The 26679-nt window shown below is 45.8% G+C and overlaps 1 protein-coding gene across 12 annotated transcripts in view; it reads right to left on the reverse strand.

Moving 5' to 3' along the window:
• NFIA (nuclear factor I A) overlaps positions 1-26679 on the reverse strand; it is a 244661-nt gene that overhangs the window by 1639 nt on the left and 216343 nt on the right. For 8 of the 12 annotated variants that reach the window (XM_040072269.2, XM_040072272.2, XM_040072266.2 and 5 more), the window contains one exon: positions 21902-21993. The exons of 3 other annotated variants lie outside the window; for them this stretch is intronic. In XM_040072269.2, coding sequence (XP_039928203.1) covers positions 21902-21993 — 92 coding nt within the window. Of the gene's footprint in view, positions 1-21778; positions 21994-26679 lie in introns of those variants that run through there. One more of the 12 variants, XM_040072264.2, reaches the window with a different exon arrangement.

The raw sequence follows: 26679 nt of genomic DNA on the forward strand, positions 1-26679 counted from the left end.
AAAAGACTCAGGTATTAAAGAGCCGTTGCTGATACCCCCCGTTTTTGGCCGGGGCTCCTGTGATATATGAGGCGCGTCCGTGCGCGCGCACGGACCGATGACAAGTTTTACCAAGTTTTTCCTCCGCTCCTTTTCGGCCCCTGATGTGATTGATAGCACAATCAGCTCGGGGAGGACTTATGAACATTTACGGAAGACTCTGAGGCAAGTTTCATGTGGGACTCTGAGATTATGTGGTCTTGCCACAGAGGTAGGAACCGGTAAAATAAATAGCAGGATCGGAGAAGTTGTCCTGCTTCCAATACACCTCATTAACTAACTCTTCCTCTGCTCGCCCTTCTGAATACAAACACACCGGTCCCGTATTGGCTCCATCTATTGCCTACAGATTTTATATTTAGACTTACTCAGGCTGCAATTAAACGAAATAGTTCTCATATGTAAAGTTTATAAACAGAGGAAAGTTCTGGCAGGGTTCGTGAAGCGGAGCCAAGTCCCGTTCTCCTCCCTGACTGCGGGGCCCTACTGATTTTTAGGTGGGTGCAGGGACGTGGAGTGTGGGCTGGGCTGTGCTGGAGATATCTCCAACCACCGCCGGCACCGCTGGCCACTGCCAGCTCCCAACTTCTCCAAACTTTGCAGGGTCTTGTCCCTCAAGCTTGTTGTTCGAGTGTGACAGATTTTGGCCAGACTGGGAATTGTGGCACTGCCCAGCAGGGAGGAGAGGGGGTAAAGTCCAGAAGGGAGGGAGTAGAGGGGTTAAAACTGCAAGTAAAGGGGTTAAAGCCGCATGGCAAAGGAGAAGAGGGGTTACAGACAGAGGTGATGGAGTTGAGGGGTTACAGACAGAGATGACGGGAGTTAGGACTGCGGTGATGGAGTAGAGGGGGTAAAGAATGAGAGGAGATGGAGCAGAGGGGTTGGACACTGCAAAGAGATGGGAGTAGAGAACTTAAAACTTAGAGGTGATGGAGTAGAGAAGTTAAAAATTTAAAGGCAATGGAGTAGAGGGATTAAAACTGCGAGATGATGCAGAGGAAGGGTTAAAGCCTGCGAGGCCGCGGAGTGGAGGGGCTGAACAGTTCCAGGCGATGGTTCCCATCTCCGATGTCCGGCTGCTCCACGGCCGCCGGCCCGGCACATGGCCCGCCGGCGGCGGGAGCCGCTGCCCTCGCCACTCCCGCCTCGTTTCAAAGCCTGATTTTTTTTTTTTTTTAAAGCAGGAAATAAATTAAAAAAAAAAAAAAAAAGAAAAAAAAAGGAAAAAAAAAAAAAAAAAAAAAAGAAGGAAGCGCAGAGGTTGCGGAGGTGGGGCCGCGCGGGGCCGGGGCTGGCGGCGCTGGCGTCCCGCGGCCCGCCCGGGCTCCGCCGCCCCCCCGGCCCTCTGTCCGTGTGTCCGGCCGCCCCGGCCGCTCCGTCGGTCCGTCCCCCGCCGCCCCGCGCTCCTTCACGCATCTCGCTATTCACCCCGCGCCTCGCAGACAAGGTTACCCCAGAGCGGCTCTGTAATCCTTCACTGAAATAGGCTTTATTGATTGCTCTGGTCTATTGTTCCCTTTTCAAGTCCCCCAAGTTCAAGTTCATCCCGGTGTTACATCATGTCTCGTTGCTAAGGGCAACCAGACAGCCCCAGACGTGACCGCCATCCGCAAGCGCGGCGCTGCGCCCTCCCACCGCCGCCAGCCGCGCTGACGTCGAGCCCCGCTCCCAACACACTGAACTATTTATTCTGCCTAATTTATGACCTCCACAGCAAGAGAGACCCCCACTCCAAAAACCAACACTGTTGTATATTTAATTAATCTGTCTTTCTCTGGCACTTGGGAAAGTTAGACAAAGGTCTAATTATTGTGTGTCGCTCCCCACACTTTTCTTTTTGGGGTGACTATTTGCATGGGAAAAGAAACGGCGAGGCTGGGCGTGAGTCCCCTCCCTCCAAAACACCTTTTTTTTCCCCCCTGCCCTATTGACATTTCATGAAATACTTTAGCTGCTTAAGGGAATTAGAAAAAAAAAAAAAAAAAATCTGATGTGAATGTAACTCCTTCGGAGTTGGTATTCAGTAACACAAATCAACTCATGACATGTTTAAATTTAAATGCTAACCACACACTCTGCGAGTTACTTTAAAGGTTAGTTTTTAATCAATAGAAGTTGCTGACTCGGGAGTTTTGAGCGGCGCAGTGCAGCTCTGGGGCCTTTGTCTCACGTTGGGCTTTCAAACTTTTTTTTTTTTTTTTTTCTTGAGATGATTTTAGCAATGATTTGCAGACACAGAGCGCTATTGTGCTCCTGACTAGCAACATGTCAATAAAGGAGTAGAGTTACCATGCACTAGGGTGTCAATATGACTCCTGCAGACACTGCTCGGCCTTAATACCAATGAAAAACTTAATTAACCCTTACAGGAGAGACCCAAACCAAACCGCACGCTCGTTTCAAAACTTCCTTGCCGGGGCTCCGTATGGCCTTGAGTGAAAAGCTGCTTTTACAGGACCCAAACTCGGAGCGCTTCGCCAACAGCTGCGTCCCGCTCCGCCTGCTCCTGCAGCCCCGCTTGGATGAGATGTTTTATGGGCTGAGGCAGCAGAACAGCGAGACAGAGAGCGCATTTACCCAGCAGATCCCACCAGCACCGCTCTCGGGACACCCGTTTAATTTAGAGCATCTTACAGCTGAAGCGCACACACAGAATGATCCTCCTTTTGCTGCTAATCATTTTAATATTAAGATCTCATATCCCCCTCAAGCCTCCTATACACGTCTAAGTCTTCCAGGATTAGGGCTGAAGAGCACCATTGTTCCTCTGGAGCACCTGTGAAACTTCTCTGCGAGGGAGAGGAGACCTCCGGCCTCAAATGAAAACGTCTAGGAAGCGTATTAGGCGCTTGGAGACCCGATAGCTGGGATCTAGCGAGGGTTTTTTTTGCATTATTAGGGAGCTTAGAATGGAAAAGAAGAAGCCTGGATTCCTACATTTAGGCAGCTGAAGTATTTTGTGCCTTGCTTTAGAGTGCTGCTCAATGTCTAAGCACCTCACCCATTTCATCCCTTCAGTTCTGTAACCTATCCGACTGCACCCACTCGGAGAAGGCGGTGTTGCCTTTCTTAATTTAAAATCCCCATTTAAATCATGAGCCCTATCACAGTACGGTCAGGATGATATTATCTCCGTGCTTTTTCATAAAAGAGCTGGTGTTTTATTTCCCTTCTATTTACTTTGCAAGTACAGTTCTCCCAGAAGTTTAGAGCTAAATGAACCCACTGGAGCTAAAGGTCCTGCTCGGTAAAATTGCTGCCACACAGTTGTTGGTGCCACTACGAGTCTGTATTGTCCTGCCAAGCATCTCGCTGTCCTTCTCCAGCGCTCAAGGTGAAACATCAGAAAGAATTCTGCAGTCCGGTACGAGATCTTTGCTTCCCTTTCTCCAGTCAAATGAAGAAGTAATCTCATCAGGTTGAAAAGTGCTGACTAAGGATTTAATAAAGTGCCTGCAGATGTGTGTCATCTCTAAGGTATTCAACTCATGTAATGCAAAACAGTTCCACACTGAATGTGCTTATAAAATTCCATTTAACCATTGCAGAGCTCTATTTTACTGTTCTCCGAGGAGTATTATCACACTTTTTTTTTTTTCTCCCTAATTTACAGCACCATGAAAGTTGAAACTCGTATTTGAGAATCCTCACAGTAGTAAGGTTTTATGATCCATAAACAATATCTACTTGACTGAATCCTAAACAGGAAGTCTGAGATGGCAATTATGGTTCTCTGATAGCGCAAGTCTATTTGTTTCTTATGCACTCCTGGAGATAGCAGACACACACAAAAATCCTCCAGCCACTCCTGACTATCGGCTCCTTTGTACGGCAAGAACTGCAAGGAAACATTCCATGATTCTGGATATTTAACAGGCAATAAGCTCAAAGTGCCTCGTCGACTCCTGCAGCAGTTTCTGCCTGAGTCAGGAGCCCAGGAACAGGCCCATTGTTTTTGGAAACTTTCTCAAGCCAGCCTTCCTGCTCGCCGTCTCTCACCCCCAGCCTCCCCACGAGCACCGCTCACGTGTTTCCAACCAGAACGACAATCCAACCCAAACTTGTTCCATTTGCTTCTACCTGCACATCTCCTGCCCCAACAATGGGACCTTTCAGCTCGCGCAGAAAGCCGGGGCTGTGCACCCTCCCTATCTGTTTTTCAAATTAAGAAGTTAAACAAAAGTCCTCAAGGGCAAAGTTTAACGCTGCGGAAGGAGGTTGTTAATGTGGAATCCAGAACTGGGTGTGACAGTTGGCTTATTTCTCCGGGCGATGTAGGTTATTTAAGGACATTCACACATTTGAAACTCTGACAAACTCCACGCACAGCAGCTTTGGCTTCCCCGTACCCACTCAGACCTGCTCAGTGATAGCCATTTTCTGGAGGTTGCAGCCCTGTTTGTGTGCCTGGCGGTGCCATCGGTTCTTCAAACGCGGCTGCCGCGGCCGTTGCTGCCCTGGGCGCGTGCAGGAAGCGATTGCTGCACTGGCCCGGGCGGGAAAACCCACCTGTGATAAGAGCCTAAATAAAATAAAACCCCACAGCTTTAGAGCTCGCCGGCAAAGCGGCTTGTTGGGCAGCCCAGCTGAACCCAAGCCACGACCGCTGGCACCTGTGAGGTGTTTTGTTTGGGGATGACATTTCAGTCCTCTCAAGAACTTCCGAGTCTCCCACGAACATTAACCCCGCAGAGGTGAATTGGGGTAACGAGTCCTTCTGGTTGCAAAGATAAAATGAGAATGCGAGCAGTTAGGCAGCGAACCGGGCCTTTTGGCATCACCTTGTGAGAGGTGCCGGGAAGGCTCTTCCCCACGGCGCCTCGTGTGAATGCAAGGGGACAAAACTGGGCCTTTGATGCCACTTCAAAAGGGTTGCCAGGGTGAGGGGAGACAGTGGCAGTTCAGCTTCTGGTGCGACTGGCTGGAGGGCTCCCGCAGACACAGCAACTGCCTCGGGTTTACCCCACATCTGAATTCATTCCACTCCTCTAGTGCCTCCTCCAGAGTTTCTCCAGGCCCAAAATCTGATCCTACTGCGTGGATCGAAAGGTGAATATAAAAGACAAGGTCACCTTTGTGCCTATGGAAGTTATTTTCTTAGAGCTGGGATTAATTATTTAGTAATTATATTTTCCAGACTGAAATACCAACAGGGACGTAAGTAGCATGTTGGTCATCCCCGAAGGGACATAAAGCAGTGAGAGAATCTTCTGGTTGTCCAACATCCGCACCAGAGAAAGTCCCACGCCCCACTCCGAGCACATTTATATTGTCTGGAGGCAGATAAAACCTGTCCCAGGAGGGACACTGGTCTCCAGGCAATGCGTACAGTAGCTCTGCATCCAATAGTTTTTGCGGGAATGCCAGTTGTGGCAAACTGCATTAAATTACGTGCAATAATTTTGTAATATGCACTTTTGCCTGCTATTAAAAATGTATAGTAGTCCAAAACCACTTCTCTACTGGGACCAACAAACTCACTTCAGGCAAAATTTCTGCTTGGGTTCAAACCTCAAGTTGGGAACAGCTAGTGTTTTTAAATAAGTCACCCCAAACCCTCCCAAACCTATGAAAACACACTCATACACTAACTCCTGCTGTTGTTCCAGACATCTGAATGTTCCAGTAAAGTGTCCCAGCTGGCCCCAGATGTTTCTTAAGTATAAAGCAATGCTCTGAGTGCTGGACCCCCTGCTGCCCCGACCTGGAGCTCAGCGGATTAAAGATTGACTGCGCTATGACATATTCGCGTTTAGCCTGGATATAATACAGCAAAGACTTATCAATGGCAAATGTTTGAAATGTAACCCAGTCAGCAGAGTAGGCTGGCACTCTGAGTATGATGTATAAATAATGTATGGGAACTTAAGATCTAAATTAGATCTACAGGAAGAAAACTTTCCCTTTTCTCTGCCTCTAAAAGAAAAGTTCTCTCACAATGAGGTCATTTTCCTGCCCGTCTTTTGGTTTACAAAATTGCTTTTAGGCAGAGGGTCTTCCCTTTACTTGGGGAACATTTTGCCAGTTATAGTTTTCCTCCAGTTTTCTAAAAAAAACCCAAGCAATGAAGTTCACTTATTTGTTAGTAAACTGAATTTGAAATCAGCAAAATAATGTCTAAACTTTGCGTGGTCGGCCGAAAGCTTACTGCAGTCATGATAAACTGCAACCCTTGCTGTTTAAAAAAAGAAAGAAAAAAAAAAAAAAAAGATAGTGGAGGGAAAGAGAGAGAGAGGGAAAAGAAAGGGAGAAAGAGAGAGAAACAATCCCATTTTGGTTTTTGTTAGAGGACGGCATACTACATAGATCAGAGACTTTTCAAAAAATAAAAACCCCCACTGTACACAAAGCACAGGAAAATGTGAGGAAAAAAAGGAAAAACCTAAAAGCAGCTTAGAATGTGTTAACTCTGCCATTCTGTCAGCTTAAAGAGTATTTTATGCTTGATCAACAGCTCTCTTTTATTATGCTTTTCTTTCATTCATTCAAGACATCAAAGACCAGAACCACCAGTGTACCTGATCTACCAGAAGAACTTGTAAGGGTGTTCTAAAGAAACGGGGGTATTGGGAGCCAGACACCCCTGCGGACAAGGCAGTTCAAAGAGAATATTTCAACAATGATTACATTTTGTAAATCTTTGTACGAAAGACAGCTTATTTCCTGCTTTTTTCATGAAAAATAGATTCTATCCATTAAAGTGAGCCCACAGTATGAAAGTTACTTGAGATCTGAGGTACAGCAAGCGGATTAAGTGGAGGGTGAGATGAAATCTTTGAGAGAGACGATGGCTTTCTCTGATATTTGTCGCTGCCATAAGGTTTTCTGAGTGGGCTAGAAACTTTTTTTTTTTTTTTTTAAATTATTTATTTGTAGACTTGCTGGTGGCAGCGAAGCTGTTTGTAAAAGCAAAATAAACCGGGATGAATCAGACAGGAAAATTTGCAACAAATAAAAAAGGAACCAAGAAAACAAACGGCTGCAAAAAACCCTTTTGACATGTTTGAAAGTAAAACTATATATATTTGCCCCACTCCAAAAATCGCAGGCGAGCCATTTAAATCCTGCAGACAACTCCGAAGTGCAGCGCACAGACCCAAGCCAGCTGTTTACTTTTCCAAGCCCGTGGTGGTTTCTGCATTGATAAACTATATAACCTCACACACACAGAAGGGGTTTTAGCTATGCCAGACCTCATTGCTCTGTCCTGCTCTCTTTATGTGCTGTCACAGAATAAAAATGATCCTAACACAAACCCTGAAACAAGATCTCGCTCCAGAAAGAACATCTTTGTAGATATTTCCTGAGTTACTGCCAAGCGGGATTCTTTTCGCCCATTCATCCTTTCAAAGTTTTGCTATAAACATAGCCAAAATTGTTCGGGAGTAATCAGAAATGACCAAAATATGACCCCCTAGCCAAGGCCAGCTGTGGGCAGAAGGGGAGGAAGCTGCCCCACGCCTGTGGCTGGGACAGCAGCCACCTCCGCCACCACACCTGGGTGACACCCGCCAGCATCAGCACCTCGCTCCCCCCCCACTCTGTACGTACTTTTGCAAAAGAAGAAGGAAAACAGCGGGATGCGTGGAATCAAAGAGGCAAAACCAACTTTAAACCCGCCTCACGGTTTACATCTGCTATTTCGAGGTAAAAGCAAATGTGCTGCGAGGGGGGTTGAGTTCTGCTTTTAACGCCTCGTTTTCAGACAGCCCCGTATTTTCCTCTGCTGGAAGCACAGTTAAATTTGCTCGAGAGCGCAACAACCCCATATTTCTTACAGCAGATCTCACTCATTTCTTTCCTTTTATGAAACAACACATGCACGGGGACTTGGAGCCGCTTGTAACCTCATGCCGGGAAGTCCCGTGGAAGCCGGGACGGCAGACACACCGCTGCGACGGGACTTTCCAGCATTTTTGCTTGGATGAAAACAAAACCCTTTGGCTCCCCAAACTACATCTGCCCCCTGAACACGGAACAAAAGCCGCTGGGTGCCTGGGGACCCCCCAGCCCCGAGGGTGGGTGCCCGGGGCCTGTGGCGGCCCCGCTCCCAGCCCCTCAGCCCGGCCCAGGCTCCGGCTGCGCCTTCCCAAGTTCAAGTTCAGGTTTAAGGGAAATAAACCGCTCCTCGGGAGCCTGCAGCCAGCCCTCATTTCCATGTGATCCCTCTGAACTTCGCCTGCGCCAGAGCGCCCTGTTTCCAGGGCCCGCCGAAGGAATGTTTTACAGTTAGAGCCCGCAGTGCTTTCTCAGGCATTTCAGACCCAGAGGCCCAAGTTTCAAGCTGCAGCATTAAAAGTTTCCACAGAGCTACTGCAGAGAGAGGGAGGGAGGCTGGGGGGGAGGGAAATGAGGAGAACAATATCGTCTTAATTGTCTCTATATAGCTCCACAGTTAAAGTATTACTTTTTAAAGGGACATAATTTATTCTGGAGGCACGGTGTTATAACAACCAGTACATACTTTCACCGCGGCGTAACCCGCTCTATTCTTCATTGTGCTTTCCGGTGGTGTTGCTTTTGCAGAACTCCTTGTTACGCCGTCCCCGATACTGTACTTACAGTTTTATTCAATTTAAGCCAGTTCCTGCAGTCCTCAGGCGAGCAAAATCTTTCCCCCCCCACCACCCCGAAACCTCAGGAGTTCTGCCTGCACCGGGACTGCAAAAATAATCTCCCCTCAACCACCGTTTTTCTCCCCCTTCCACTAAAAGTTTCTTTACTTTTATTGCTTTAGACAATCGGGGAAAGTCATCCAAAGAAAATCAACCCCCAGCCTGGGCCTCCCAGGCTCGGCTCGCAGCGAGACAGCGCGAGCACACACGCACAGACACACACGTACACACACACCCTGGGCTTTGCCCCGGCGCTCTCCTGCCCCGTCCCGTGCCACGGCAGCCACAGGAGCTACGTGAGGGGCCCAGGGGTCCCACTGGGATGGGTGCCTCCATCAGCAAGCTGCTACAGGGGCTGTGGCTCTTTGCTCTGCAGTTTGGGGCACAAAGGGTAGTTTTCAGGTTTTTTTTTTTTCCCCCATTTCTCCACTGGAGAGCAAGGAAGGAGGGAAAGGTCACTGCAGCGTTCAGAGGTTGAAGGCTGAGGTGGCCTTTCCTTGCCCTGGTGATCCAGCTCCTGTATCATCCTGGCTCTGACAGCCCCAGTGGAGCTGTAGGGGACCCATCCACCACCCCACCCCTGTGCAGGGGCTCCCCATGGTGTAATGGGAGAAGACCCATCGTGGGTCGAAAGGTAGCTGACCTACAACTACCAAAGGTAGTCCAGCTGCTTTTTTTGACTGCCCTGACAGTATTTCAGAGCACAAGGAGGAAAGTGAGGGGAGAGAATAACTTAGGCTGGACAGGAGAGTGAGCACTCCCTCCAAAATCTCCCCCAAAAGTCAGGTCCCTGCCTGTGCTCTCTGTCTGGGTGAACAAATGAGCAGCCCTGTGGGGAGAGCAAAGTGTGCCCAGCCTGATCAAAGCAGGGCAAAAAACAGGAGGGATGGGTTGGTGGGGACGGGGGGAAACAGGGGAGGAATTGGAATGTGGGCAACAGGAACAGTGGGGCTGGCAGGGAACACCCCAGGCAAAGGGACAGCTGGGGACTCCAGGATGAGGGGGCCAAGACAACAGCATGTTTTGAGAGGTGGGTAGAGCAAGGCTGGGTTTGGAGACCACAAAAAAGGAAGAGGAATTCGGGTTTTGGCAAGTCCGAGGTGTTACTGGGCAAGGAGATCAAAACCAGTCTCCAAATTAACACGGACAGAAATAGGAGCACAGAGGCACCTCTGGCACTTTTGACCTTAAAATTACAGAAGACAGTTAGCTGGAGGAATAATGACTCGATTCATCAGGAAACCCCCCTTTCCCAGAACGCCTCTTTAAAAGAGAAAGCCAAGAGGGCATTGAGCTGAACAAAAAATAACTTCTCCTGAATGTGGGAACTTTTGACATCTGCATTTTTCTTGATGCTTTGTACCTTGCTAAGCTGCTCTAAGAAAAATGGAAGGTCGTGCATCATGCTTGTGCTCAGGGACCCAGCTTTGGGGATCCATGGAGGGACTTCTGCCGTGGGGATCCTTGATGGGACTTCCATCACGTTGTGAGAAACCTCATCCAGGGATGAGTCCTGTAAAGATCCACTGGGGCCATTTGGGTCAGGATGCCACAGGAGATGTGTGAGTGGGGCAGGGAAAGATCACCCCAGGCTCCAGAGGTTGCCAGCTCTCCGCTGGAGAAATGGGAAAATGCTTTGCAGCACATGACCCACCTTTGGATGAGGAGAGATGTATTAGACATGGCTGGCTAAAGGGAGTTGGGTCTTGGCCTAGCTTGGAGGAATTTTCACACATACTGTGAGATGCCAATGAAAGTCCTTGTGGAGTGTAAAGTCATTAAATGAGATGAAATTAAACAATTTAGTTATTTCTGCTTCATCATATTTGTGCAGTATGGCAGGCAGAATGAATTACTACTAATGATCAAATTTAGTAATACTAATTAAACTATCTCAATTTAATTAATACTAACAGAGAAAACAGACAAAATTACTAATGTAAACCTTGAACTTAAAATCAAAAGGTGCCTCTTAGCTTTTGTGAGTCACTGAATGTGAGGCTTTTCCCTGAAAATAGCCTGTGTAGAAGTGGCTCTTTGTACTCCCTAAGTAAGCTGCTCCATTGTACGGATAACTACAGTTCTCCTCCAGCTTTCTTTCCCCCCCCTCCCCTCTTTTTTCCCCAAATGCTACTACTTTTAGTCCTTGTTTTCCCAAAGTGCTCCCAGGAGAATAATCTGAGCTCTGTTCAGACTCACTCAACATCAACAGCACTGATAAAGCAGTTACCACTACTGGGACAAATTCTGCCCTGGGTGCTTCCTGTAGGAAGAGAGTCCATAAAGAGCCTGTGGAGCCTCCCTTGCTGAGAAATCATGGAATCACAGAATGGTTTGGGTTGGAAAGGACCTTAAAGATCAGATGATCTTCCAAACCCCCTGCCATGGGCAGGGACACCTTCCACTGGACCAGGTTGCTCCAAGCCCTGTCCAACCTGGTCTAAACTTTCAGATTTAGCCTACAAGACCAGTAATTTGGGAAAATCCCAAAGCCAAACACATCTCTGCATCAAGGAAGATGGCTTTAGAGTCACTGAGAGTTAATACCTGTAACCTCAAATTAAAAACTCCACAGATACATGAAGACTGCACTGCAAACCCTCCCCATAAAGAAAATGTGAATTTTAACCTTTATCTTATCTGAAAAAGACTAGATTTACTCTACTGTGCACAGTTATAAGCTAAAGACAAGCATAATTAAACAAAAATGTTATTGTATTTCTAAAACAAACTCCTGCCAATAACAAATCTTCCACCTCCTCCTCTCATCAGCTTCAATGAATGTACAGCCGCGTCCCATACCACAGATTCTCAGACATGACCTTTAACCTAAAGGACTACAAGAAAGTCCTTAAAAAAAACCCCGACAAAGCAGGGAATAGCCAAACAAGGAATATAATGTGTCAAAATGTTCTTCTAAAAATCTCAAATCTCATTGTTTAGCACATGAAAGATGAAAAAACCCAACCCCACATGCAAATGTTGTAGCTCAGTTTATCCCTTTTTTCTCTTTAAAAATAGGTATACGCTTTTTTGGTTGTCATATTTGAAAAGATGTCGTTGTAGCAAAAGCAGAAAAGGATGCCTAAAGTTGTGTAAAGCTGCTCCAAGCAATGCAGAAATTCATAGAATCCTTGAATGGTTTTGGGTGGAAGAAACCTTAAAGCTTATCTTCTTTCATGTCCTGCAGGGCAAGGACACCTTACACTATCCCAGATTTCTCCAAGCCCCATCCAACCTGGTCCTGGACACTTGCAGGGATGGGGGCAGTCACAGCTCCCCTGGAAAATCTGTGCCAGGGCCTCCCCACCCTCACAGGGAACAATTTCTTCCTAAATTATTGTGTTCAGCCTCAGAGGTGGCTGCATTGTGTTGGTTGTGACTTTGGTTACTCATAGCTCATAATTAAAATTACATTTCCGTGCCTTCTGCAGTGCATTCAGCTGCATCTCTTCATGTGTAATAACCAGTGTTTGTGTAGATGATGTAACAGTTGGGTCACACAAGTGAATATGCCTGAGAATATTATGATTATAGTGTCAGTTCTGTTTTCAAAGTTGAATATTAATAACTAAAGCAACTAAAGGGAAACCTAGAAGATACTTTTAAGTTTAGCCTCTTGGTTTTTACGAGATCTTGTTTTTTTTTTTTTTTTTTTTTTAAATCCTGGTTTTAAATTAAACTTTTCCAGTTCTACCTCTGTTCAAGCAGAAAATGCTATCAAAGCAAAAGCCTAAAACGAGACATGTTTTGCTGTCTAAACTAAAACCAGGAAAAATTTGAAAGCTGCAACTTCCCAGGCTGTTAGCAGTACTTATTAAGAGCAGACACCTTTGTCAAATTTAAAACATAAATAGGTTCTACCAAAATTGAGGCAATTGTGCTATATTGCTTTTGAATCTCCAGTCTTTCCCCTCTGTGTTATTTATATTTTTCTAGGAAAGTGCAGCAGTAGGCAAGTGATGCTCAGTGTCTTGGGAACATGGAATCTGCTGCGAACTGAGGACTCCTTTGTTAAGAAAAGGCCTCTTTTGGTCCCTTCTCATGGAATTCAGTATTAATTTCAGAGCAGGACAGTCTATTTTGCAAAGTGTTCACCTCTGGAGCTTATTCCTTGACCTCTGTGTTAATGCCATTAAGCGAAGGTGATTCCTAGAACAGAGGTAGCTTAATGCCTATCCATTGGGAAGGATGTAGGGATTGTGGCCTTTAATTTTTGACCTTCATTGTAGATTGTGGTCCTAATCCTTTGACTGCGGAATTTTTAAAAAGTATATATGGCAGTTGGCAAAAAATCTTAATGTTCCAGTAAATGCAAAAGCTGTAAATTCAGCTGCTGACCTTTTCCATCCAGGTCACATGTGACACCTACTGGAGTTTGTCAGGCTGGGTGGAATTTATGGAGCTCATATAGGTATCAGCTGCGAAGGCTGAACTTTCATGAAATGTCTTTCAAAGGCACTTCCAAAACCCTTGTAAAAAGTCAGTATGCCTTTTTTTTTTTTTTTTTTTTTTTTTAGGGTATACATTCTGCACACATTTTAAAAGGTCTCATTGTGCCACCTCTGCAAATCTTCAGCACTTGGGAAACTTCAGCTCTTAAATTATTACTCTTTACAAAATAGAGGAATCAGGCCAGGCATGTAATTATTGTGATCACCAACTTCCAACAGCCCCTTCCCAAGCCTGGCTCTCTGTGCATTCCTTTCTTTCTGGTGTGCAGCCTCCTGCCCCTCTCTGGGATCGATGGTATCGATGGTGTATTGTCAGTCAGAGAAATGGGATTTGATAGTGCCCTCAAGCAGTTGCAAAAGAAGGGAAGGAATGCAAAACCTACCCAGGTCCACACCGTCAGCGTGAGATCAATGCTCTCAATAATACCTTTGCCGCCGCGTAGCGCCCTAACTGTCGCAATTAATAATGTAGAAGGAGCTGATTAACTTAAGTAAAGTGCTCTCCACTGTGTAAACACGTAAAGATCTATAGGGCCAAAGAGGAGAGAACGAACAAAACGTCATTTTTATATTTTATGTGGACACATTCTTGCTTTCTATTCTGCTCTTGTAACAATTACTGTACTAGCCACTCTGACAGAGTCAATAAATTGATCGTGGACCTGATGCAGCAGCGAGCAGACTAATCCAATACAGCATTATCTGCCATGGAGGCTGGGGTGGGCAGTGGTGGCCAGGAAATCGGCCAAGCCAGCCAACAGCAGCAAGAGGCACAGAACCATAACCTTGCCCTAGCCTGGCTTGATTTGTGTGTGTGAACGTAGGGACGTGAGCAGCGCTCTGCCCATGCTGCACCCTCAAAGCCCTTCCAAGACTCCAGTTGGCCCTGTGGTTCAGCAGGGATCAGCCCCTAAATTGGACCCTGTGGCTCAGGGAGGATCAGCTCATCTCATTTCCTCATTTTAAACACCTGATGACTTTTCCCCCACTCCACCAAAGTCGTGCTCCCCACAACTGCACCCACCGCAACACAGCAAGAACTGCTGCCTGTCCGCTGAAAAACAAATCTGGGAGTCCCCTCCCGTGTCCCCTGACCTGTGAACACAGGGAATGTCACATTTTGTCAGCTTAAATGGCCACTTGGGTCTGGTATTATGTCTCTGACAGTGGTTGCAGTCCTCTTGAGAGGAAGCTGCAAGAATCCCGACAAAGGAGATGGACCAAAATGATTTGGCCTGAGGGAAAGCTTCTTCCCAGCCCCATGCAGTAAGTGGTAGGCCTTGTAAATCTATGTTAGCGGGGAATATGAGATTGAAAAAATAAAAATAAAAGAAAGTTTCCTGCTGAATGGAAAAAAAAGAAAACTGCTTTTTGGCAGAAGTTCTTCAAGTAGGAGAACATAGGCCATTGTTATTATGAAGACTTTTCAATGAAAACACAGAAAATCATTGCCTTTTAGAGTAATTGTTTAGCTAAAGAAAGGTTACACAGCTTGTAGAGAATTTAGTAAGAAATTAAATCTCTCCAGCTCATTCATCATATTTCTGCATTTGCCAACTCTTCCCACCAGGCCCACACTTACTTCTTCCCTTTCTTCTCCCCCACTGTGGAGTAAGTAATGGCCATAAAACCCACAGAAAGGCAGCCTTACGCACAGGCTTCCTGGTTATTGTGAGGTGGGGGAAAACTCAGTAAGTTTAATTGCTTAGTTTGGGAAATTCTTCTATGTCCATTGTAAATAATTCTATGCTAAATCTACTGGAAATAGGATGCTGAATGCTGGTTTCCAGAAAAAGTCTGAACTGTTCACCAGAGCCTAGGAAGAGGAGGAGGAGGAGGAGGAAGAAAAAGCCCAGGAACAAGGATCTCCCCTGCTGAGGACTAACCCAGGCATTTGGGGACTGATTTGGATCCAGCCCACTTTGAAGATGCACCACATGATGGCATTGGGAAGTTTTCTGTGAATCTTTACCTTTGTGGAGGAGTATGTGCTTTCTTTTTGAGGTGTGCTGTTCCCAGCTCTTTTTAGGAACTGACCTGAGAGTGGAATTCCACAGTCCTGCTCTGTGCAAGTTAAATGGCCTCTGTGCCCTGAGCTGAACAGGAGTGAAGGGGAGTTACCCTCGTTTCTGGTCACCTTTGTGGCCTTTGCTTGATGAGTCTGGCACTGCATTTCCTATCCACACTCTCTCTAGGCTCATACTGCATTTTCTGAGACGTCTCCAGGCCACCCTCAAGTTCAGAATGGCATTGCTACCTCCTGGGTGGAAGAGGAAACACGGCACCAAAATTCAGGTCATGTGTCAGTAGCTTGATGCCATTGGTGCTACAGCGAAGTGCTTTTTGGACAGAGATCAAAACTCTGAGTGATCATAAGGGGACTCAGAGCCTCCAGGTGTTGGAGGAGTGCAGCTCCTACTTCCCTTTGCCAGTATGGGAAAATCCACAGATCCCTGGAGAGTTTGGGAGCAGAGTGATCCCTCTAAGTTCAGCAGCTCTGGAAAGTAGCAGTCCCACACCCCAAAACTGTGTTTTTATATCTGAACTATGCAAATTTCTCTTCTTTACACACTAGAGATGTTATTCCTTCATGGAAATCGTCTTCTTAACCTCCCACTACATTTTCTGGACAGGCCAAGAGAAAGAAAAGGAGCATTCAAGTCTGCTTAGAAGTGCTTTGCAGCTGAAATTGGACACATGTGCTGGCTTAGAGAGGTTACTGTACGGAATATGGAATTCTTAGAGGGCTGAGTCTAACAAATGCTTCCAAGTTAGTGGTTTTTATCTCCATTCACACTCAGACACAAGCAGCACGTCCAGCCTCGAGGACGAGAATTCTGATCCTGAGGAGCGACAGTCCTCCGAGCAACAAGTAGCTCTGACCTGGCTTATAAACAGCTCTGCTCAGAACCCCCAAAATAAAAAGCCTGGTGTCTTTCCTGCAGCCTCTCATGTTCTCTGCCATGTCCCCCACACAGCCCTCGAGGTGTCCCTGCCCTGCCCCGTGTGCGGAGCGAGGCACAGCGCCACAAAACCCTGCCCTACCCCGGCCTCCCCGGGGCCAGCAGGTCCTGCCTGTCTGCCCAGTGCCATTCCTGGGCTCTGGGAAAGGGGAGGAAGGCAGCAGGGTGTGGAGGCAGACAGGCCAGGCAGCCCGTGGTGCTCACTAATAAAGCACACGGCCACGAGCTGCGTGGGGCTCAGCGTCCCCTTGGCAGAGGGCAAAGGGCAGGGCACGGTGGCAGGGAGCGGCAGGGATGGAAAATCCCCGTGAAGCCAGGCACACGTTTGACTCCTGCAAAAGGAAAATGCGTGCACTGGTTTCTTTCTTCCATAGGGTGGCAATGGAACCTGGGCACAGAGCAGCTCCGCGGTTTCAGCTGCGGGAGCGAAAGCCGCTGCAGGAGCTGCATCGGCTTTCCCGGTCAAGGTGCTGACTTTGATCTATGGATCCCACACACTTTTGGGGCCTGCCACCTATGGGGCTGCTTCCCCGCCTCCCTCCTGGAGAGGGGCATCACCTGCACCACGCTCCTGGGATTCCAGCATCTGAGCAGCAGCGCCTGGCTGCTCTCACAGAAGCACCCTCCACTCTGGAATTCGCCTCCCCCCTGGTCTGACAGAGCTCACATCTGCTATCCTGCAGGACACAGCATCCAGCTCTTCGCTTTTTTCTCATGCCCTTTGTTTTAAAGTGCTGCCAGTGAAAAATTGCAGGTTGCAGTTCGCTCTCTGAAAAAGGCTCGTGGGGGAGCAAAACAGGCTTTGCCCTGTCTCTGGGAAAGAAAGTAATTGTACAATTAGGTTTGTGTATGCACCTGAGGCATACAGTGGGTTTTTTAGAGATAAGTAAGAGCCCAAAAGGAGAAAGCTACAAAGATACCACTGTCTAATTTGGGAAAGGCAGGGAGCGGGAGCAGATCTAAAGGAGTTAGCAGTTTTCTTGTACTATAAACACTTGCTAAACTTCAGTGATTCCCCCTCTAAGTTACTATTGCTCTTTTAAAGATGTATTTCACAGGGTGCATTTTTGTACCTGGTCTTTATAAGGCTGTTCTGCTGAGCTTGCTGGTTTTCATACCTGTTATTTTGCTGCCTAGAGAAGCTTGTTTGACTTCTGGGGTTTTTCTTAAACTTTATTTCAGCCTTCAAGGCAGGTTGCAGGCCTTTTGTTTTAGTTGTTTTGTGTAATAAAGGACGAGCTCTACCCAGAGCTCTCTTGTAGCTGGGTGGCTCTAGGGCCCCACCAGGGACAGTGCGAAAACACAAGACCTTTGCTTGTTATCCAGGATCTGACTGTGCTTTCGGATTGTGTACGGGCAGGACCAGGAAGAGCTTCTACTTCTGTCCTTCTAGAAATAAGTTTTATCTTTTCCTACAGAAAGCCAAGGGAATAAATATTTGGGTTTGTGCTTAACTAAGTTTTAAGAAACTACCTGGGATGGATCTGATATAAAGCTTGTTTACATTAGAGAGGGATTTTTCCTGAAACAGCTGGTCAGGGCTACAGGATTCACTTTCTCATGGGGTGAAGTGGTTGATTCTCTGCCTGGTGCCTGCAGTGGGAGGCAGTTTCTGCTCCCTGCATCCTCATAACCTCCCTGTGCAGGGCACATGGGCCAGTGGCAGGTAGGAGCGATTAGATGGAGCAGGCATGTGTTTCTCAGGAGCTGTTTTTAGCACCCCAAGTACAATTTCCAGGAAGATGTAGGCTAAGTAGGTGGCAATCAGGACTCAGCATAGTAAACAATGTTTAGTGTGAAGTGGAGCTGCAGCACCGATGAGTGCAGAGCACGCTGATCCCTAAAAGAATTTTGTACCCTAGAGCAAAGCCAGGCATTAGGGAGCAGCAAACAGCATTTGCAGTGGTGAATGGCAAACCCTGGTCACAGGTTGCTGGTTTAGCACTCCCAGCTGCGTGCACTCCCAGCCCATAGCCTGTGTTTCCCTATTAATTTTAGGGGAAAAAAACCCCACAAAAACCCCCAAATTCAGACCCCTTTATTCACCTTGGTGCTACCCCAAGAGACTTGTCCCTAATTAACGCGATGGGACTTTCCCATCCCTCTACCACTCTCCTGGCAATATGAGAGACGTATCTATTACTTAGTCATGAGGTATCCAGACCAACTTGCTTTTGAAACCAGAGCCCCTGTACCCCGGGCATCCAGTGTTTCTGATTTGCATATGGAGAAGGCAGTTAAAAAGCCGATGCCCCCATATTGCTTGCGAGTCAAGTAGCAAAAGTAAATGATTTATCAAGCAAAGGTTACAACACCTGTGCCTTTTTGTCAACATATACAGGGGATGCCAAGTCGAGTGTTGCTTCTAATAGCTCAAACAGAAATTTAGATTCAAATAACCCCCAAGACAGGACAATTGTGCAGTGAGTGGAGTGGCAGAGTGATGGATTGTGTAGGCAGTGGATGGAAAACCAAACCAACTGAGAAGTTAGGAAACTGCTAAAACCAGGCAAAGCCAACAGCCCTTTGGGGGCTTCTGTTACCAAATCAGAATGGCTTACTTAAAGTAGTTTATTTCCCCATCTTTTCTGTGTTGGAGGGGTTGTCCTATTACAGCCTTTGATGACACAGGAAGATGGCTTTTTAATGAATATTATATAAACTCTAAAAAATTCCTTTAAGGGCTTATGTTTGACACAACATAACATAAATCAGAACACAGTGCTAATGGAAGTATCTACTGATAATTTTTCTAATACTGATTAAGAAAGACATGTACTGGGTTTGGTTGTTTAGAAACAACCCAGGACAGAATGATCCTTACCCCAGCCCAGCCTTGCTGTTGTACATTTGCTTGGGATTTTATTCCAATGTTCTGGGAATGCCCATGTATGGGAACTGTGACTCCTGCTCTGTGGAGCTGCCACATCTGTGCACAGACTCACTTCTGCAGCACTTGAAGACTAACAATGATGATGATGTGTAAATAGTGCTTATACCAGTGTTCCACCAAAAGAACATCGCAGACACCAAAAATATGACCAAAATATTTTCATATGGGTCGTAGCTGGACCATAATTTTAAAAAAGCAGATGTTCAGATACAGCCTTCATTTTTATTTTATTGTTCCAGCAGTAAAGACTTAACCCTTATATTTAAGTGTGACTTCCTGAAGCTTGGTGTGTTCCCTGGTTCCTCTTGTCTCAGGGAGCTGTGTCCCTGGCAGTTAGTGGTCCTCAGGACCTGTATCTTAGCCTGACTCTGGATGTACTCTCAAGATCCTGATGGAAAGGAGCCACCCCAGCTGCTTTTAATAACACAGTCCTCTGCGTTCTTACATTTTCATGTTGAAAATATCCTAAGTGGTCATTATATACACTAATGCTCTGCAAAAAAGAGCACAAAAGCCTGTCTTTGTTTAGAGGAATGCTACGAAAATCCCAAATCATTGCAGTTAGCCCTTTTACCTCACTTCTCTGACTCAAAGCACAGTCAACTTCAGAGTCCTTTCATGAATAAGTAGTGAGTTTGCTGATAAATTATATATTTAGTATCAAGTGGGTTGTGGTGGTGTAATGATGTATAGAAGCAGGGAGATGCAGCTGGAGTCAGAGACTGGAAGTCAGTCTCCTTGCCCACTGCAGCATGTTAGACTTTAATTGAAAGCTGTGCTTGAGTATTGTTTTTCACTGTACAGCATTGTTATTCACTACACTGCATTACAGAGGAGCACTTAAAGTAACGCTAGAGCACTTTAAAATGATTTAAGTCATAAATAAGGAGGATAAAAGTTTACAGTCAACAAAGTTATCTGGGAAACTTAGGCTGCAGGATGCAAGTAAGTTTTAAATATCTTTGGAGACTTAATACTGTTGCGTCTTACTACATAATCAATTTACCAACTAGGAGTTTTTCAAGTCTTCTGGAAAAGGTAAGTAGCATTCTCCAAAGGGTTTCAGGTTTCCTGAGCTATGAAGGAAAAGACCAAGTGCTTAAGGACTTTAGCAGTACACCTTAACATTCCTGTTTCCTGATTTTGGCCTATTTCTGTGTATTCCACTTGTTTCCAAAACAACTGGAGAAATATGATTTAAACGGGAAGGTGCATGAAAACTTGTCACACCTGTGAACCCAATAAAGCACAAGGCTGGAAAAGTGGGGTGCAGGCTGAGTTTTTAAGGCATGAAAAAACCCCCCAGAATCTGATGGGTTAAACCCCTCTCTGCATTTCTGCTGTACTTTCTGTGACCCTATTTAATGCAGAGAAGGTTTGAGATTCGATATAGTTTAACCTGGGCTGTGCACAGAGCTATAAACTAAAGCCTCTAACAAATTGTACACAAAGAGCAGACAGCAAAAAAACCACGTTGTGCTCACAGGCAGCTGCCCGCAGCCCTGTAAACTGAAAAGCTTTGGGAATGAGTGACCTGTGTTTCAGTGACAGTGGAGGTGCTGAAGCCATCACAACGAGGAGTCTGTCTTCACGCACCTACTGTGGCATGTGACAGCCATTAATCTGCACACTAATTATTCAGAAGCCTATAAACCATTTGAAAGAACTTGCAAGAGCCAAGGGTAGTAATGCCCAGTTTTCCAGTTATTTGAATTACTGCTTTTTAGTCACTGCAACCAGCTCAAAACAAAATCACAAATATTTCGTGTAGTTGACCTTTAAAAGAATTGCAACGTAGTCAAGCAATCACTTCAAACTATAAACTACAGTTGTCCTAAAGCACTAACTCTGCTCACTTCTTTATACCTTCCCCCCCATGATAACGTGATATTAAGCCCAGACTTAATTTTTTCAACATCTGGCTCAAATTAGCTGCTAACAAAACTGCCAACAACTATTTTCTTAATCGACCCTGGGAATTTGATACAGCTTGGAAAAAGCACATTTAAATCTCGTCCTTCTCCTAAAGAAACACAAATGTTTACTTGAGCTTCTGATTTGACCATAGCAGGACCATGAATTCAGCTAACCCAGCTTTATAGGCCTGCCTCAACTGGACTTTTTTCCCTTTGTGTAAGGAAAACAGATGTGCTCACAATTACAAAAATCTCCTGCTCACTCAAAGCCCACCATGCAAATGGCCAACAAGGAATTCGAGGGTTTTTTTACATGGAAGTCACTGGAGCAGTCTCCCGTTGTATCTGCTGGAGGAACTACATGGCACTGTTACCTGAAGGGTCTCTCTGAGCTCCTTTTGCATATCACAGACTGCTTCGGGTTGGGAGGGACCTTAAAGATCATCCTGTTTCATGGGACACCTTCCACGATCCCAGCTTACCCCAAGCCTTGTCCAACCTGGCCTTGGACACTCCCAGGGATGGGGAAGCTGCAACTTCTCTGGGAAACCTGTGCCAGGGCCTTGCCACCCTCACAGGGAAGGATTTCTCCTTACCCACCTAATCTAAACACAATTAAATGCAGTGCCTGAGGAGCAGGTTGGAGCCAAAGCCTTTGAAACCCCAGCCCTAGAGCAAACGACTGCGCGGTGGGAGCCAACACCTTAGAAAGCAAAGAGAGATCCTTCCAGTTACAAAAGCAGCGTTATTACCACACAAGCCCAAAAAGAAAAAATAAAATTAAAACAAACAAAACAAAACAAACCAAACCAAAAAAAAACCAAAACAAAAAAAACAAAAGAAAAACACAAAAAAAACCACATCAGACAAACAAACTGCAAGTGACATTTCACTGTAGTTACTGAGACCATGTGGGTGAAGTGACAGCGGCAGTGCAGCTGCTCCGCGGGGACACGTTAGAGGACACTGGAGGAGGAGGAGAAGAGGCTGCAGGCAAACAGAGAAGTCGAAAGCGGCCCACCTGAGTCTGTTGAGGGATATTTACAAAGCTTGGATCCCGTGGTCCAACACTGACGAATCGGTTTGCGGGGGAGGTGCTGGGTGTCGAGTAGGCTGTGAAGGGAAGGGACACATGCGTTGAGGAAGCGGCACTAGATTGCACACGAACAACACCAAAACACACCGTCTCAGAGCCACCTAAGCAGATGTTTGACATAGAAATGTGCGAACGTTTTAGAGAGCGAGAGTTTGGTTTGAGACACTGGAAAGGTTTGGGCTTAACGGTGGCGGTATCAACACGTAGGGGACTGAGCTGCTGGGAGAGGGGACGGCCACAATGTGGGCTCAGGGGAGGGTGTGCAGCTCTCCAGCCTGAAGGAGAAGCACTGCAGGCCTTTCCATGATGGGCTGGCACAGGAGATTTCTGCAGGTCCTGGCTGTTTTCACTCAAATGTCTGGTTCCTCTATTTTTATCAGAGTTTTGTATAGCGATGAAATTACCTAAGTGCTCATTAACAGAATCGGACCCTTTATTTCATATTAATCGAGAATTCTCTCTGGATATAAAGTTTTGGTTTTCATACTGCTGTGGTCTGCACTCTCTAAAATGTTCACTTGACGTGTTTGACAAACTAGGAAGATCCTTTCAGTAAAAAATTAATGGGTTGCAGTTTCACTGGGGTGGTAAGTGCAATCAGTCTGAAGGCTGAAGCTGCCTTTAAAAACTGGAGTGGCTCCCATAAATGTAAAGCTATTAAATGCAATGCAAGCCAAGAACCCAGATTACTTCCAAACTTGAAGTACTTTAATGATTTTATTGTTGCATTATATTCTCCACTGCAACTGTCCACAATGCCACGTATTTCCACATCCAAAAGCTTTCAATGCATTTTTAGTATTCCTCTCATTTGAAAACCCTCAAGCAATCTTTTCTCTTCCTCAATTTTTTACATGTTTAAATTCAAATAACGTAAATAGATGCCTTAATACAAAGATGGCTCCTATCTATTTTGAATATATTTATGGGAATGCATTCTGCTGAATAAAATCCCCAGACAACCTAACTATCCAATGAAGAGACCAAAAAAAAAAAAAATCAAAAAAACAATAGTAAAAGGAAAGTTACTTGCCAAGTTCCAGTCAGGCTAAATATAATGTTGAGGCCTCAACGTTACAGAAAAGTAATGTGAGTTAAGAGTTGGAGAAGACACTGATTTGGCTGTGTGGAGGAAACTCTTTTACCTTTCTGAAGGCAAATTTTTTGTGAAGAGGGATTACATTGGAAGAGCCTTTGGTTTAAGATTGTGCCAAATCAGACCAATGCTCCACCTTGGCCATTGTCACTGCTCTTAGAAGCCATAAACAGATAGAACCAAAACAGCTCACATTATTTACATATTTACTTTCTCCCCTTCTTTCCCACCTCTGATTTCTTTCACCTCAGGGACTTCCTGTATGTAAGGCCCTGGAGGGGTTTCTCACCCAATGCCCAATCCGCCCTTGGGCCCATGTGGATGTTCTGCATCCCACAAAGCCCTTGGGTGACGAGTTCCCAAGTCTAGGAGCATGCAGAGACACATCCTTCAAGTCTCACAAACGTCTTGTGATGCTTCTTAGTTCTTAAAGCTTCATCAGAAGACTTCCCTTTCTCAAGATTCCCTGAAATCACCCCAGGAGCTGCATATCTTCATTTCCTACGGATATGAGGGGAGATAAGGCACTCCTGGATTCTAAAGGAATTTTTCTCACTTGTTTCTGGTGAGGTGAACTTTTCTCTGCAAGAAGCCAACAATTGCAAAAATCATGCAAGCAACACATCTCCTTCACAAAGTCTTAAAGGAATTTTTAAGTGCACTAATTCATCTTCCTGAGATGGTTTTGCAAATTGTGGTGCAGCTTGAATATTATGAATAGTTAAGCTGGATGTTACTCCTACCTGCAAATCAAGGAAGAAATTAACTGAGTAGATCTGGTGAGATGTTCTCCTCACCTTTTTACCATGTTAATTTGGTTAATAATTCAAAGGAGCCACACATTTGCAAAGGCCATTTCCCTGTTGCTAGTGCCTCGCATTAAGATTCTTCTGTGCTGTTCTTTGTAGAGGGTTTTTTTTTTTTTTTTTTAAACTAACTAATGAACTAGTGTTGTGCAAGACTAAGAACTCCTTCTGCAGTGGGGAAAATTAACTTAGAGCTCAAAAATCAAACATCTGTTGTTTGGTTCTCGTGGTCTACTTTTAAGGAAGCAGATTGAGTGGAGAGGCCATTTAATCCCTTGGAGCAGGTAAGTTCCACCCAGAAGGGAAGGAACTCAAGATCTTGTTTACAGTTCCCCGCTGGCAGATACTTTTGCTGTGATATTTGGTAGAAAATCAAAGGGGAACCAGCAGAATGCTGACTTAAATGGCTTCTCTGTTCAAACAAAAAATGCGAAGGCATTTGAAAAGTGTGTAATATGCACAAAAGTCCCCTCAAAGCTCACTGGGTGAGTTGCTATGTATACCTTCCTTCCGCTCCAAACGATGTTTAACTTGCTTTCAGAAAATACTCGGATGTCAGCTTGGTATTTCCTTCAGGTCATATAACTGCATTGCTGAAGCCAAGAGGGGAAGAGCACCAAAAAGACAACTATGCAGAGGATTTACACTGGACTCTCCCAAGGTGCTGTTCCTTCTTTGCTGTAAAATGTCCCGGGATGTTTGTGGATTGTAAGGGGCCATTTTGGCTCGGAATATTAAGCTGACATGGAATACACATTTCCCCTGTTAGGGGAAATTTGTTTCAAGAAAGGGAGAAGTACTGACCTCTTAGACCATGATCAACTTCCAGCTGCATCTTACTGTCTTCAGATAAATACCCTTGGTTGTCATGGAGGTGGGATTCCTGGAAGTCTGATCCCTAGACTTTGCCCCAGAATTAGGACAGGGCAAACTGTCTCACTGGATAAAGCTGGGTCACGTTATATTACAGCATAAATATAAGCTAAGCCTATGCTGGGGTCCTCAAATCCAGTCTGGGAAAAGCCAAAGCATGGAAAGGAACAGCAGCCAGGTCTCTTAGGCAGATCTTCTCCAGATTTTATCAGCTTTGCTCCATGGGAATTGCATAGACCCACACTGGTTCACACCAGCAGACAGCTGTCCTGTTGGGCATGAATAGAAACAGCTTCCTGCCCAGCCTGCTCTTTCTGCCACTGGAATTCACTAAGGATTGTCTGCAACACCACAGCCCACAGCCAAGGAAATGAATGTGATGCCACAAATTTGCTATGATGCTTCACTTCAGGAACAAGCAAAACAGGAGCTGGCAGAGAAAGAACATTTGCTCACACAGACAGCTTTGATATTTAGCCAAAATGGCAAGGAATTGTATGAAAGACAAGACAAACAAACAGTTTTGGGGATGTTGTGTGTTTTAAAGTTGCCTGCAGCAGGGAAATGTTACTTTTAAATATTCTTTCCTGAAATAATTGTTATTAAGAGCAGAAGTGTGTAATTTATCATTGTTCTGGATTAAAAGGATTGGAAAAGATGATTTGGGTGAGTGATGACGTAATGTACCACTAGGTCTCCCTTTTACAGACCAAGATGACAGGTACATGTGTTTGATGTGAAGAGTTGTCCCATTCCTCAAGCTGCAGCAGGAGGATTAACTGGAGGAACGTGGTGCAGTAGAACAATTCCTACTGCAGTGCATTCTGCAGCTGAGTATCTGAGAGGGAACTGCAAATTTTATCAAACTGAATGATAGAGCCGGCCCTCTTTTTTTATGGATGGGGAAAGGAGCAAACAGAAAGCTCAAACTCGTCCAGAAGGTGCTCAGTCAATGCTTAGCAGAGGAGAGGAGAGGAAGCCAATCTTATTGCAGGATCATGGAAATGTTTGGGTTGGAAAAGACCTTTAAGATCACTGAGTACAACCCCTACCCCAGCACTGCCAAGGCCACCACTAACCCACGTCCCCAAGCGCCACATCCACAGGGCTTCTAAATCCCTACAGGGATGAGCACCACTGCACCTGCTCCAGTGCTTGACCACTATTTCTGTGAAGAATTTTTTCCCAATATCCAACCTAAACCTCCCCATGTGACCTGAGGCCATTTCCTCTTGTCCTGTCCCTGTTCCCTGGGAGCAGAGCCCAATCCCCCGGCTGTCCCCTCCTGTCAGGGAGCTGTGCAGAGCCACAGGGTCCCTCTGGAGCCTCCTTTTCTCCAGGCTCAGCCCCTTTCCCAGCACTCTCAGCCGTTCCTTGTTCTCCAGACCCATCCCAGGACACTCTCCAGATGTTTTTCTGCTGGATTCAAGGTGTGGCCTCACCAGTGCCCAGTGCAGGGGAGAGTCACAGCTCTGGTCCTGTGGTCCTGTGGCCACAGCAGAGCTGATCCAGGCCAGGTGCCTTTGGTCTTCTTGGCCACCTGGGCACACTTGGACTCATGTTCAGCTGCTGCTGACCAGCATCCTCAAGTCCTTTTCCAGCTTTCCAGCCACTCTGTCCCAAGCCTGGGGAGTTCCATAGCATGTTGCAACCCAAGGACAGGACCTGGCACTTGGCTTTCTGAATCCTGTACTACAGCCACAAGATCATTCTCCTCATCCTGACACAAATGCCATTTAACAAGAAAACTCCTTTGTTCAAAAGCACATTAACCAGTAATGAGTTTGCTTAAGTTAAGAGTTGTGAATCTCAGAAAATAATACTTAGTTTTAAAAAGCTGTTTAAAAGTCAGGGTGTACAGGATGGCAGTATCTTAGGCTCTGCTCTGGAATGATTTAATTATGACAGTGATAAAGCCCAACTGGAAT

This window comes from Hirundo rustica, chromosome 9 (assembly GCF_015227805.2).
Source record: "Hirundo rustica isolate bHirRus1 chromosome 9, bHirRus1.pri.v3, whole genome shotgun sequence".
Classification (NCBI taxonomy): domain Eukaryota; kingdom Metazoa; phylum Chordata; class Aves; order Passeriformes; family Hirundinidae; genus Hirundo; species Hirundo rustica.